Here is a 12,599-nt window from a genome sequence, read left to right on the forward strand (position 1 = left end):
CATCTAGTCACCTCCTCCAAAAATTCAATCGTTAGTTAGACACGATCTTCACCTGACAAAGCCATGCTGACTATCCCTGATTAATCCCTGCCTCTCCAAGTGGAGATTAATCCTGTCGCTCAGAATTTTTTCCAATGGTTTCCCAACCACTGATGTTCGAGTATTTGTGTCGCACCTCTGTATCTAACCAGTTTATTTTATCAACGCGTATTTTTTCTGTTTTTAAACTTTTTTTTTGAAGGCAGCCTTTATACCCCAGGCCCCTTTTATATATTATTTGTCGAGGGTCCCTTCGTTCCCTAGGCCCCTCTTATATACATTTCATAAAATAACTTTATTAAAATCAAATAAATAAAACAGAACTCAAATTAAAATGCCATTCTCGGCGTCGACAATGCACTCCAGTCCCTGTGGTGCCCACCGGTCGCGGAAGGCCTCAAGCGTGCAGGCGGACACCGCATGCTCCTTCTCCAGGAACACCTGGACGTGAACGTAACCTCGGAAGAGGGGCAGGCAATCAGGGCGGATGGACCCCCCGACGGCCCACAGCTTGGACCTGTGAATTGCCACCTTGGCCAGGCCCAGGAGCAGACCGACGAGGAGATCCTCCTCCCGGCCCAAGCCCCTCCGCACCAGGTGCCCAAAGATCAGGAGTGTGGGACTGAAGTGCAGCCAGAATTTGAGGAGCAGCCCCTTAAGATACTCAAATAGGGGCTGCAACCTCGCACACTCCATATAAACGTGGAACACGGACTCGTCCAGGCCGCAGAAAATACAGGCGGCCTGGGAGTCCGTGAACCTACTTAAAAGCCTATTGCACGGGACTGCTCTGTGCAGCACCCTCCACCCCAGGTCCCAGATGTAAAGGGAGAAGACTCCAGCGTAGAGAGACCTCCATCGGGGTTTCCCCTCACCGCCAGATGGCAACGCGGACCGCCAGGGCGTGTCCGGCCGGCTGACGAGGGCGAGGAAGTGGAGAGTGTGCAGGAGCAGCCCGTATAGGAAACCCCTCCGCACCGATTGGAATGGCACGGAGGGCATTTCCGAGAGGCGGCTCGGGTTGTGCGGGACCGGCACCCGAGGAGGGTTTCGGGGCCTGGGTCTGATGAGCAGTTCCGGCCGAGCGGGGGTCAGCTCGGCCGGGATCGCTCCGCACTCCCGAGCCCCCTCACCACCCGCAGTGAGGGGCGTCCCAGGGGTTTCGGCTACTCCTCCGCCCGCCGGACCGTCCCCGGAGTCGGCCGCCCGGACAGCCAAGGCGCTCTTCTCCGCAGGCGGGGGAGCGCCCTGACTGGAGGCGACCATGTTCCAGACTCGGAATAGATCCCGGTAAAAGACAGGCAACTCCCTCAGAGAGGCACGGCTAACGGACTCCACCGGGAGCTGCGTGTCGTCTTGAAGGCAGTGACACTGGCGGAAAAAATACATCGCCAGCGCACACCATCTGGGAGGACGCTCGACGTACAGGTATCTCTGCAGGGTCCGAAGGCGGAGAGTCGCAGCCTGGGTGCGGACGCACACCAGGGACTGGCCGCCTCCTCAATCGGGAGACTCAGGACCGCGGCAGAGACCCAGTGTTTCCTCTTGCCCCAGAAGAAGTCGACGGGTTTCTTCTGGATCTTGGTGGCAAATACAGGGGGCGGGGCCAAAGTGACCAACCGGTACCACAGCATGGAGGCCACCAGTTGGTTTATGACCAGCGCTCGGCCCCTGTAGGAAAGCACTCGGAGCAGTCCTGACCAGCGCCCCAGCCGAGCGGTGACTTTCACCTCCAACTCCTGCCAGTTTGCCGGCCAGGCTTCCTCAGCGGGGCTAAGGTGGACTCCCAGATAGAGGAGGAGCGTGGTGCTCCACGCAAAAGGTGTCATCTCCTCCGGCAGGGAGTCCACCCGCCACTGACCCACCAGGAGTCCGGAACATTTCTCTCAACTGATCCTCGCGGAGGACGCGGCAGAAAAGGTCTGCTGGCAGTCGCGCATCCTCCGCAAGTCAACGGGATCTGTGACCCCGAGGAGCACGTCGTCGGCGTAAGCCGAGAGGACGACCCGCATGGCCGGATCGCGCAGAGCCAATCCCGTCAACCTCCTGCGAAGCAGGCACAGGAAGGGCTCCACGCAGATGGTATACAATTGGCCGGACATGGGGCATCCCTGACGCACTCCTCTCCCAAAGCGAAGGGGCGCCGTCAAGGACACATTAACTTTGACTAGACACTCTGCGGCAGCATACAAAAATCGGACCCGGGCCACAAAATGCGGCCCAAGTCCAAATACGGCAGAGTCCCGAAAAGGTATTCGTGATCCACCCTGTCGAACGCCTTCTCCTGATCGAGGGAGAGAAAGGTGACCGACAGACCAGTCCTCTGTGAAAGATGGATCAGGTCCCGGACCAGGTGGATGTTGTCCTGGATGGACCGGCCCGGGACCGTGTAGGACTGGTCCGCGTGGATCATGTGGGCCAGCACAGAGCCCAGGCGGGTGGACATAGCCCGGGCAAAGGTCTTTTCATCTGTGCTGAGGAGGGAGACCGGACGCCAGTTTTTAAGCAAGCGGAGATCGCCCCTCTTCAGCAGCAGAACGATGACCGCCCTGCGCCACGAGAGGGGCATCTCCCCGGTCGCCAGGCTTTCCCCCAGGACCCACACGTAACTGTCCCCCAGGACGTCCCAGAACGCCCTGAGGAACTCCACGGTCAGCCCGTCCAGCCCCGAAGATTTGCTCCTCGAGAACTGGTGGAGGGCGCCGGTCAACTCCACCAACATGAGCGGAGCCTCCAATCCTTCGGCGCCCTCCGGGCTGACCTTCGACAGGTCCTCCCACAAAACACTGTGCGCATCCTCACTGAACGGATCCGGAGAGAACATCGCACTGTAATAAGTACGGACCAGGAGGCCCATTCCCTCTGGATCCGTGATGGAGGATCCGTCGTCGGCCAGCAGCTCAACGAGCTGCTTACGGACCCACTGCCATTTTTCCAGTGCGTAGAAGAAGGGTGAGGCGCGGTCCAAATCTTCCAGGATCTGGATCTGCGACCTCACGTACGTGCCTCGGGACCCTATGAGCTGCAGGTCCCTCAGCGCGCCCTTCTTCTCTTTGTACACCTGCCACAGGGCCGGGTCCACGATGGCATGACCGAGGCGGGACTCCAAGTTGAGCACCTCCGTCTCTAGGCGCCCGATCTCGGCTTCCCGCCTCTAGGTCGACCCCTTCGCGTACTCCTGACAGAAGATGTGGATGTGAGTCTTGCCCACATCCCACCATAGCCTCAAGGAGGGGAAGCCCCCCTGCTTCCTTCTCCAGTCGGCCCAGAATCGACGGAATGAGTCCCGGAATCGCTCGTCCTCCAGCAGCCGGTTGTTAAAGTGCCAGTACGCGGACCCCGCCCGCGTGCAGAGTGGAGAGAACTCTGCCCACACCAGGCGATGGTCCGAGCACGGCACCAGCCGCATGGAGGCCGCCGAGACGCGGGAGACGTACGCCTGCGAAATGTAGAGGCGATCGATTCGTGACCCCCCCTCCTCCAGACCTCCACGTGAAGGCGCTGGAGTCGGTATGGAGATTCCGCCAGACGTTCACCAAGTTAAGGGAGCTGATCAGTTCCCTCAACTTCTCCACCGACGCTTGGCCGCACTGGGGACCGGAGTGATACACCACCTCGAGGGCACAGTTAAAATCCCCCCCGAGGATGATGCACTCGCCGCTATCGATGGAGTTCAAGAGAGTGGACACTTCTTCAAAGAAGCGGGCTTGCAACGCGCCAGGCCTGGGCGCGTACACGTTCACAAAGTGGAGCGGCACGCTACCCAGGCGAACGGCGAGGTGGAGCAAGCGGCCCGGCACTAGCTCCTTGACCCCAAAGATCTCCGGCTGAAAAGTCGGGGCCAACAAGATAGCCACCCCACTAGAAATAGGAGTGAGGTGACTCATGTAGACCCCACCCTGCCACTCCAGGAGCCAGGTGGCTTCGTCTCCCGGAACGGTGTGGGTTTCCTGCAGAACGCTCACCGCGTATCTCCCTTCCCTAATGACTGAGAGATTGTGAAATCTGCGGTGAGACCCCCTGCTGCCGATGTTGAGGCTGGCTATGGTTATCTTCATGTCAAAGGTACTTAAAACCGTCACCAACATCTCACTGTGAGGAGGGAGTGGAAGTGCACCTGGCCTTCCAGTCTCCCAGCAACCCATTGACGAACCGGCGCCTCTCAACCAGTTTCACGTCCGCGCCCTTCCCCACTTTCTTGAGGGCGGCACGGACGGACTGAATGATCAGCGCCAGATTCGACCAACGGCCGAGGGCCAGCTTTATTGCGGCCACCCCTGCATGCCGCGAGGAAATCCCGGAGTTCCGCCGTTGGGATGAGAGGAGACTCGGTGGGAGGCACGAGGGACTCCACCACCTCACTGGCGATGGAATCAAGGTCATCCTCCGTGCCCAATACCGAATCCCCATCCTCCTCCGGGTCGTCACCGTCAGCGGCCGACACATCCACCACACACTGTGGGGCGGATGTGCCGGCCACGCCAGCTGGTCCCGCCTCCGTCATGATCCCACCCCCAGGATCGATGGCAGAGGAGTCCTCTCTGGGTTTTACTGTGAAACTGGAGCCTATGGGTGCCAGAGATTCAGGACCCCCCTCCACCTCCATCCCCAGGCCAATGAGTGTTCCAGGGGAGATGGTAGTTCCTGATTCCAGAAATCCAGCTAGATCCAAGACCGGAGGCGGAGAGAGGAGGCCATCTCCCACCCCGCCAATGCCCACAGACGCAGCAGACAGGGAATTACACAAATTGCCTCTGTTTCGGGTACATTCCGGGCGGTAGCGTCAGGCTGTTGGGAGGGCGGACCGTCACAGGTCTCGCCCCCACCCAGGACACCCGACCCATCGGCCAAAGGAATGATTTCTCCCGTGGGGTCTACAGGCTCCCCTACCACGGGCGGGCACCCTTTCAAGAACTGACAAGATTACAGGGGCATCTCCCCCACCTCCGTTCCGAGGGGTGGAGGGTTCCCGCCCAGGGCTCGAGGCCCTGATTGTGCTGGTGGCAGGGGGAGCCTGAGGACCCACGCCAGGAGATGGACCCCGGGGTTCAGGGCCTTCTTCAGAGGAGGGATGTCTCCTCCTCTTATTTCAGGGGGGCGCAGAGGCTCAGAGAACTCCATCTCAGCAGAGGGCTCTGCTTCACCCTCCGTGCCCTCCTGCCCAGGTTCCTTGTGCCCGAGTTCAGCCGTGGGGCAGGTGAACTCACCTGGATCAGTCGTAGGACTGAGCTCAGGCTCAGGACTTTTGTCCATGTCCGGGGGCACGCCATCAGGTGTTTTGTTTTGCGCTGTGCCCTCTTTCCACCCAGACGGGACGCCACCTCCCCACTGGGCAGCTGTGAAAACCACAGCCTCAGGAACCACCCGAGTGGCAGATGTTGCAGGTTTTGGGGGAGGAGGGAGGAGGTGTAGCAGCGCCACCCTGGGCCACCGAGTGGGAATTGGCGGCCCAGGGGTTGGGGCAGTTCTTCCGAACATGCCCCACCCCCTTACAGGCGTGGCACCGCACCCCGTCCGCGGTCCAGAAAACACAGGCCGCCCCCTGGAACTCAACACTGAATTGGCCCTCTGTGACCCCCCTCCCGTGCCAGCTGCATAAAAAACTGGCGGCGGAAGGAGTACACATGCCAGAGGCTGTTCTCCCAAAGACTGAACGGGACTGGGGTGAGCCCTGTCTTTACCTCCCCCAGGTGGTGCAGGTGGGGAAGGAGGAGCTCACCAGGAATGACGGATGGGACATTTGACAAAATGACCCATTGTGCAGTGGCCTCCAGGGGGTCCACTGGCAGAAAGGTCCCGCCCACAGTGAGTCCCTTGCTCAGGGCCAGGGACACCGCCCGCTCGGTCTTCAGGAAAAACACAGCCTTCCCGTACATTTTAGAGACAGCAACAATGGCTGAAGGGCTGACAACCTCAGCCATTGCTTTCACACATACCTCTACTGACATATTGGGGTGAACGGAGCTCTTGACCCCATGATTCAATGTTATCGGTGCAAACGGTGACGGGGCAACAGGTGCAGCTGCAGCAGCCACAGCAGCATACGAGCAAGAAGGCCCGCCACCGGTGAAGAGGGGCTTGCTATGGGGTCGCAGAGTCACACCCACCCCTAAGAAACAAATAAAACAACAGTTTCCTTTTTTTTTAAACTTAAGCAATATGATGGGGAGGGGGTTGGGTGGTGGGAGTAGAGGAGGATAGGGGTGAAAAGGAGAGGAGAGGACAAGTGGCCGAGTGATGGAAGGGAGAGAAGGTCTGTGAGGATGTTGCTGTATGATCGGTGGTTGGAGCACCTTACATCAGAGTCTACAGTCCAGTCTTCCAGTTAGGGGAGAGCTCTTCGCCCGGGTCGGCTAGAGCCGCCCGGTTCTCTCCCTTTTCTGCTGTTGTATAAAGATAGTCTTCAGCCGGGCAGCTCCAGCCGTCCCAAGCCACACAGTCGGGGTGGGGAGGGAGTCCCCTTTTTGTGCAGGATGGAAGATAAACACAAGAGCAAGTACAGGGGCTCCCGATAGAATTTGTCAGCCCCGCCCCTGGATCTTCCGGTGCCTTCTCCCTCCCCCAACAGTCCAAACAACAAACAGTTCCCTGGTGCTCCAACACCCACCTCTCCAAAATTACTTGCAGGTCTTCTCTGTTCTTGAAAAATAGCAAAAGTCCCACATTTGAAGCTGTAAGTTTCAGCTCTCTCCGCTCTGCTCTCTGCTCTCTCCACTCTGCTCACTCTGTTCTCTCCACTCTGCTCTGCTCTCCTCTCCTCTCCAGTTCCAGCTCCCACAGCCTGCTCAGGTGCAGCTGATTCACCTAATTGCAGACAGGAAGTGCTCTCCAGCCAATCCCAGTGCTGCACCTGTCCTGGGAGTGTTTGATGGGGACAGTGTAGAGGGAGCTTTACTCTTTATCTTTCTTTCATGCACAAGGGGTGTAGCATAAAACTAAGTGTAGGCAATTTTAACCTCTTCCCTGCTATCACATCATATCATGGAATATACTCAGCGACAGGACCAGTTTGAAAAAAACTGCAGATCTCAGTCTCCACAATTCAAAAATAATAGCTGACAGACAGTAAGTAATAAAAAGGTTTCTAGGGTTCCAGGTGGGTGTTGAGGGAAGTTATGGTTGGGCGGCGGGGTCAGGGTCAGGTGGTGGATTTCATGGTCAGACCGAGCAGGGCCAGGGCAGGGTGAGTATAGGTTGTGCAGGGTCATGGTTGGACTGACTGTAGTCAGATTGTATGGTGAGAGTTTGTGTCAAGTGGGTGAGGTCAGGGTCAGGATCAGGGTCAGGTAGGTGGTGTCAGGTTTGGGTGCACAGCGACAGGGTTGAGTTCAGAGTTAGGTTGAGTGAGCTGTCTCACACCCTTACAGTGGGGTGACTGTCCTGTTTGCTACCAGAGATTGCCAGTCACAGGTAGGAATGTACATTAGTACCTTCAGGAGAGAAGAGCAAAAGGAGTTGGGGACTCAGAGGCATGTATGAGCCTCACTTACCTGCTGTTTTAGGAGATGCTTGATTTCGGCCAGTTCCTTGTTTGTTTCCATCATCCGAGAAAGCATCTGATGGTTAATGTCTAAACTCAGATAATATAGACAGCAGCATCAGTCACACCAAACAATGGCACGCAATCACACGCTGCCTGATGTTAATCCAGCTCTCCCATCCTGTCACTCAGTAACCCCTCTCCCCCCAGCGCCCTGTGTTACTGACTGTATCTCTACTGATGTTAATCCATCTCCCTCACACTGTCACTCAGTAACCCATCTCCCCACAGCGCCCTGTGTTACTGACTGTATCACTACTGATGTTAATCCAGCTCCCTCACACTGTCACTCAGTAACCCCTCTCCCCCCAGCGCCCTGTGTTACTGACTGTATCTCTACTGATGTTAATCCATCTCCCTCACACTGTCACTCAGTAACCCCTCTCCTCCCAGCACCCTGTGTTACTGACTGTATCTCTACTGATGTTAATCCAGCTCTCCCATCCTGTCACTCAGTAACCCCTCTCCCCCCAGCGCCCTGTGTTACTGACTGTATCTCTACTGATGTTAATCCATCTCCCTCACACTGTCACTCAGTAACCCATCTCCCCACAGCGCCCTGTGTTACTGACTGTATCTCTACTGATGTTAATCCAGCTCCTTCACACTGTCACTCAGTAACCCCTCTCTCCCCAGCACCCTGTGTTACTGACTGTATCTCTACTGATGTTAATCCAGCTCCCTCACACTGTCACTCAGTAACCCCTCTCCCTCAGCACCCTGTGTTACTGACTGTCTCTCCTGATGTTGATCCAGCTCCCTCACACTGTCACTCAGTAACCCCTCTCCCCCCAGCACCCTGTGTTACTGACTGTATCTCTACTGATGTTAATCCAGCTCCCTCACACTGTCACTCAGTAACCCCTCTCCCCCCAGCGCCCTGTGTTACTGACTGTATCTCTACTGATGTTAATCCAGTTGCCTCGCACTGTCACTCAGTAACCCCTCTCCCCCCAGCACCCTGTGTTACTGACTGTATCTCTCCTGATGTTAATCCAGCTCCCTCACACTGTCACTCAGTAACCCCTCTCCCCCCAGCACCCTGTGTTACTGACTGTATCTCTACTGATGTTAATCCAGCTCCCTTACACTGTCACTCAGTAACCCCTCACCCCCCCCAGCACCCTGTGTTACTGACTGTATCTCTACTGATGTTAATTCAGCTCTCCCATCCTGTCACTCAGTAACCCCTCTCCCCCCAGCGCCCTGTGTTACTGACTGTATCTCTACTGATGTTAATCCATCTCCCTCACACTGTCACTCAGTAACCCCTCTCCCCCCAGCGCCCTGTGTTACTGACTGTATCACTACTGATGTTAATCCAGCTCCCTCACACTGTCACTTAGTAACCCCTCTCCCCCCAGCACCCTGTGTTACTGACTGTATCTCTACTGATGTTGATCCAGCTCCCTCACACTGTCACTCAGTAACCCCTCTCCCCCCAGCACCCTGTGTTACTGACTGTATCTCTACTGATGTTAATCCAGCTCCCTCACACTGTCACTCAGTAACCCCTCTCCCCCCAGCGCCCTGTGTTACTGACTGTATCTCTACTGATGTTAATCCATCTCCCTCACACTGTCACTCAGTAACCCCTCTCCTCCCAGCACCCTGTGTTACTGACTGTATCTCTACTGATGTTAATCCAGCTCTCCCATCCTGTCACTCAGTAACCCCTCTCCCCCCAGCGCCCTGTGTTACTGACTGTATCTCTACTGATGTTAATCCATCTCCCTCACACTGTCACTCAGTAACCCATCTCCCCACAGCGCCCTGTGTTACTGACTGTATCACTACTGATGTTAATCCAGCTCCCTCACACTGTCACTCAGTAACCCCTCTCCCCCCAGCGCCCTGTGTTACTGACTGTATCTCTACTGATGTTAATCCATCTCCCTCACACTGTCACTCAGTAACCCCTCTCCTCCCAGCACCCTGTGTTACTGACTGTATCTCTACTGATGTTAATCCAGCTCTCCCATCCTGTCACTCAGTAACCCCTCTCCCCCCAGCGCCCTGTGTTACTGACTGTATCTCTACTGATGTTAATCCATCTCCCTCACACTGTCACTCAGTAACCCATCTCCCCACAGCGCCCTGTGTTACTGACTGTATCTCTACTGATGTTAATCCAGCTCCTTCACACTGTCACTCAGTAACCCCTCTCTCCCCAGCACCCTGTGTTACTGACTGTATCTCTACTGATGTTAATCCAGCTCCCTCACACTGTCACTCAGTAACCCCTCTCCCTCAGCACCCTGTGTTACTGACTGTCTCTCCTGATGTTGATCCAGCTCCCTCACACTGTCACTCAGTAACCCCTCTCCCCCCAGCACCCTGTGTTACTGACTGTATCTCTACTGATGTTAATCCAGCTCCCTCACACTGTCACTCAGTAACCCCTCTCCCCCCAGCGCCCTGTGTTACTGACTGTATCTCTACTGATGTTAATCCAGTTGCCTCGCACTGTCACTCAGTAACCCCTCTCCCCCCAGCGCCCTGTGTTACTGACTGTATCTCTACTGATGTTAATCCATCTCCCTCACACTGTCACTCAGTAACCCCTCTCCTCCCAGCACCCTGTGTTACTGACTGTATCTCTACTGATGTTAATCCAGCTCTCCCATCCTGTCACTCAGTAACCCCTCTCCCCCCAGCGCCCTGTGTTACTGACTGTATCTCTACTGATGTTAATCCATCTCCCTCACACTGTCACTCAGTAACCCATCTCCCCACAGCGCCCTGTGTTACTGACTGTATCTCTACTGATGTTAATCCAGCTCCTTCACACTGTCACTCAGTAACCCCTCTCTCCCCAGCACCCTGTGTTACTGACTGTATCTCTACTGATGTTAATCCAGCTCCCTCACACTGTCACTCAGTAACCCCTCTCCCTCAGCACCCTGTGTTACTGACTGTCTCTCCTGATGTTGATCCAGCTCCCTCACACTGTCACTCAGTAACCCCTCTCCCCCCAGCACCCTGTGTTACTGACTGTATCTCTACTGATGTTAATCCAGCTCCCTCACACTGTCACTCAGTAACCCCTCTCCCCCCAGCGCCCTGTGTTACTGACTGTATCTCTACTGATGTTAATCCAGTTGCCTCGCACTGTCACTCAGTAACCCCTCTCCCCCCAGCACCCTGTGTTACTGACTGTATCTCTCCTGATGTTAATCCAGCTCCCTCACACTGTCACTCAGTAACCCCTCTCCCCCCAGCACCCTGTGTTACTGACTGTATCTCTACTGATGTTAATCCAGCTCCCTTACACTGTCACTCAGTAACCCCTCACCCCCCCCAGCACCCTGTGTTACTGACTGTATCTCTACTGATGTTAATTCAGCTCTCCCATCCTGTCACTCAGTAACCCCTCTCCCCCCAGCGCCCTGTGTTACTGACTGTATCTCTACTGATGTTAATCCATCTCCCTCACACTGTCACTCAGTAACCCCTCTCCCCCCAGCGCCCTGTGTTACTGACTGTATCACTACTGATGTTAATCCAGCTCCCTCACACTGTCACTTAGTAACCCCTCTCCCCCCAGCACCCTGTGTTACTGACTGTATCTCTACTGATGTTGATCCAGCTCCCTCACACTGTCACTCAGTAACCCCTCTCCCCCCAGCACCCTGTGTTACTGACTGTATCTCTACTGATGTTAATCCAGCTCCCTCACACTGTCACTCAGTAACCCCTCTCCCCCCAGCGCCCTGTGTTACTGACTGTATCTCTACTGATGTTAATCCATCTCCCTCACACTGTCACTCAGTAACCCCTCTCCTCCCAGCACCCTGTGTTACTGACTGTATCTCTACTGATGTTAATCCAGCTCTCCCATCCTGTCACTCAGTAACCCCTCTCCCCCCAGCGCCCTGTGTTACTGACTGTATCTCTACTGATGTTAATCCATCTCCCTCACACTGTCACTCAGTAACCCATCTCCCCACAGCGCCCTGTGTTACTGACTGTATCACTACTGATGTTAATCCAGCTCCCTCACACTGTCACTCAGTAACCCCTCTCCCCCCAGCGCCCTGTGTTACTGACTGTATCTCTACTGATGTTAATCCATCTCCCTCACACTGTCACTCAGTAACCCCTCTCCTCCCAGCACCCTGTGTTACTGACTGTATCTCTACTGATGTTAATCCAGCTCTCCCATCCTGTCACTCAGTAACCCCTCTCCCCCCAGCGCCCTGTGTTACTGACTGTATCTCTACTGATGTTAATCCATCTCCCTCACACTGTCACTCAGTAACCCATCTCCCCACAGCGCCCTGTGTTACTGACTGTATCTCTACTGATGTTAATCCAGCTCCTTCACACTGTCACTCAGTAACCCCTCTCTCCCCAGCACCCTGTGTTACTGACTGTATCTCTACTGATGTTAATCCAGCTCCCTCACACTGTCACTCAGTAACCCCTCTCCCTCAGCACCCTGTGTTACTGACTGTCTCTCCTGATGTTGATCCAGCTCCCTCACACTGTCACTCAGTAACCCCTCTCCCCCCAGCACCCTGTGTTACTGACTGTATCTCTACTGATGTTAATCCAGCTCCCTCACACTGTCACTCAGTAACCCCTCTCCCCCCAGCGCCCTGTGTTACTGACTGTATCTCTACTGATGTTAATCCAGTTGCCTCGCACTGTCACTCAGTAACCCCTCTCCCCCCAGCGCCCTGTGTTACTGACTGTATCTCTACTGATGTTAATCCATCTCCCTCACACTGTCACTCAGTAACCCCTCTCCTCCCAGCACCCTGTGTTACTGACTGTATCTCTACTGATGTTAATCCAGCTCTCCCATCCTGTCACTCAGTAACCCCTCTCCCCCCAGCGCCCTGTGTTACTGACTGTATCTCTACTGATGTTAATCCATCTCCCTCACACTGTCACTCAGTAACCCATCTCCCCACAGCGCCCTGTGTTACTGACTGTATCTCTACTGATGTTAATCCAGCTCCTTCACACTGTCACTCAGTAACCCCTCTCTCCCCAGCACCCTGTGTTACTGACT

General features: G+C 55.5%; 1 protein-coding gene across 1 annotated transcript in view; it reads right to left on the reverse strand.

The window, feature by feature from the left end:
- comp (cartilage oligomeric matrix protein) overlaps positions 1-12,599 on the reverse strand; it is a 143,278-nt gene that overhangs the window by 87,133 nt on the left and 43,546 nt on the right. The window contains exon 2 of the mRNA XM_068015956.1: positions 7,530-7,609. Within this exon, the coding sequence (XP_067872057.1) occupies positions 7,530-7,609 (80 nt within the window). The remainder of the gene's footprint in view (positions 1-7,529; positions 7,610-12,599) is intronic.

Source organism: Heterodontus francisci, chromosome 36 (assembly GCF_036365525.1).
Source record: "Heterodontus francisci isolate sHetFra1 chromosome 36, sHetFra1.hap1, whole genome shotgun sequence".
Taxonomy (NCBI): Eukaryota; Metazoa; Chordata; class Chondrichthyes; order Heterodontiformes; family Heterodontidae; genus Heterodontus; species Heterodontus francisci.